This window comes from Malurus melanocephalus, unplaced genomic scaffold (assembly GCF_030028575.1).
Source record: "Malurus melanocephalus ecotype Western Australia unplaced genomic scaffold, MMel_1.1 scaffold_552, whole genome shotgun sequence".
Lineage (NCBI taxonomy): Eukaryota > Metazoa > Chordata > Aves > Passeriformes > Maluridae > Malurus > Malurus melanocephalus.
In genome coordinates this window covers 367195-368769 of record NW_026623784.1, presented here as the reverse complement: position 1 = coordinate 368769, position 1575 = coordinate 367195, and the positions used below count along the sequence as shown (strand labels likewise).

Genomic DNA, 1575 nt, shown 5'->3' with positions numbered 1-1575 from the left:
CAGGGACCCCCGCCCGCCCTCACCGATGACCTTCTTGTCCCCGCCAGCGGGAGGCGCCGCCGAGGCCAGGCCGCTGCCCCCGTTCCCGGTGCCGCCGTTTGGCTTGGAGTCGGCGGGGGCGGCGGGGGCCGCCGCGGGGACGGGGGCGGCGGGCGGCTGGGTCTCGGCCTCGCTGCTCATGGCGGCGGCTGTTCGGTGCGGACGGTGGTGTTGACTGCTGTTTGCGCCGCCTCCCGCGGTGTGATGGTGACTGAGGCCGGCCGTGGGGGGGCTGCTCCCTGCTCCGGGCTCGCTGAGCTCCGCTCTCCGCTCCCGATACCGATCGAACTGGCCACAATGGCGGCGCGCACCGGCTAGCCACTCCGCGCGCCCCGCCCGCGCGCGCCGCGATTYGCCACCCGGCCCGCCCGTTAAACGGAGAGCGATCCCATTGGCTGCTCCGCAACCCGCCCCCGCCCCCCCGCCCACAGCCTATTGGCCGCCACAGCTGCCTTTCCTCGAGAGCGCGCTCCCATTGGCCGCTCCGCCTGCGGCTGCCAGGCCAGCTTCTCTCACCGGCCGGCCCGGAGCGCCCCCCCGCGCTCTGATTGGCTGTGGCGCCGCCGCTCCCGCCCCCAACGCGCACGATCGGGGAAGTGCGCGCGACCATGTGGCAGCGGCTCCTGTCCCGTCCCGCCTCCGGCCGCGCTTCCGCTCGCTCCGAGACCCGAGCACTGCGAGCCTGCGGGCGGCTCCGCTCACAGCGCTCCACCAGCGCCCACTCCCATTAGTGACAGGCACACAGGGCCCGGGAGTGTTAATTACACGCGGGAAATGACGGGTGTGGAGCTGTGTCAGGGCTCCCTAACCCACGTACGGACGTGCAGCCACAGCACTGAGCTGACCCGAGGCGAATTAGCCTTTCTCTAAGCATCCCATCCTTCCCTTTCCGGAGGGGTGGGGTCAGCTCCTCATCYTGAGCCCTTCTACCCACCCAGGGTGTGGGGCAAGCATCGCTGCTGGTCCTTTACCCTGCTGCTAGAGCCGTTGTCCAACCATCACCTCTCAGCTCCTCTGTCTCCTACCCCTATGTCTTCATCTTACAGTGGCCTGGAGATATCCAACATCTCTTGCTGGATTTCCCAGAGGGAAGGTCCAGAGGAAAACTCTGTCCTTGTCCAACATGTCGTTTTCCTTAGGTACTTGAAAAATGTGGCTGCTGGCCACAGATTCSCAGCCTTGCCTTGGCTATGTCATTTGTCTGACATAAAAGGAGGGAAAGGTCATCAGCAACCACCTAGAAAGTCTCTGGGAGATGACTCAACACTCTACCATCTTTGCAACCAACAAATATGCCCTTAGGATCAGCCCTTTCACCATTGCACACAAATCACTGTCCAGTTCACCATCCCAGTTCACCACATTCCACCATGGACAGGTGAGGGACTCCAGTGAGGTCAAGCTCAACCCACCACATCAATCCATTAGGAGCACTGGTCTTATCCAGCTCTCTTGGGAATTCTTCCACCTGATCTTCAAATCAGTTAATGAAGGGAAGGGCTTGAAAACAGTAACATGATCCCACAAGGATCTCCA

At 63.2% G+C, this 1575-nt stretch overlaps 1 protein-coding gene across 3 annotated transcripts in view; it reads right to left on the bottom strand.

The window, feature by feature from the left end:
* The window catches only part of YBX1 (Y-box binding protein 1), a 9398-nt gene extending 9060 nt beyond the window's left edge, over positions 1-338 (bottom strand). For all 3 annotated transcript variants that reach the window (XM_057382154.1, XM_057382155.1, XM_057382157.1), the window contains exon 1: positions 24-338. In XM_057382154.1, the coding sequence (XP_057238137.1) occupies positions 24-180 (157 nt within the window). In that variant the 5' untranslated portion in view covers positions 181-338. The remainder of the gene's footprint in view (positions 1-23) is intronic.
* Positions 339-1575: the final 1237 nt, after the last annotated feature.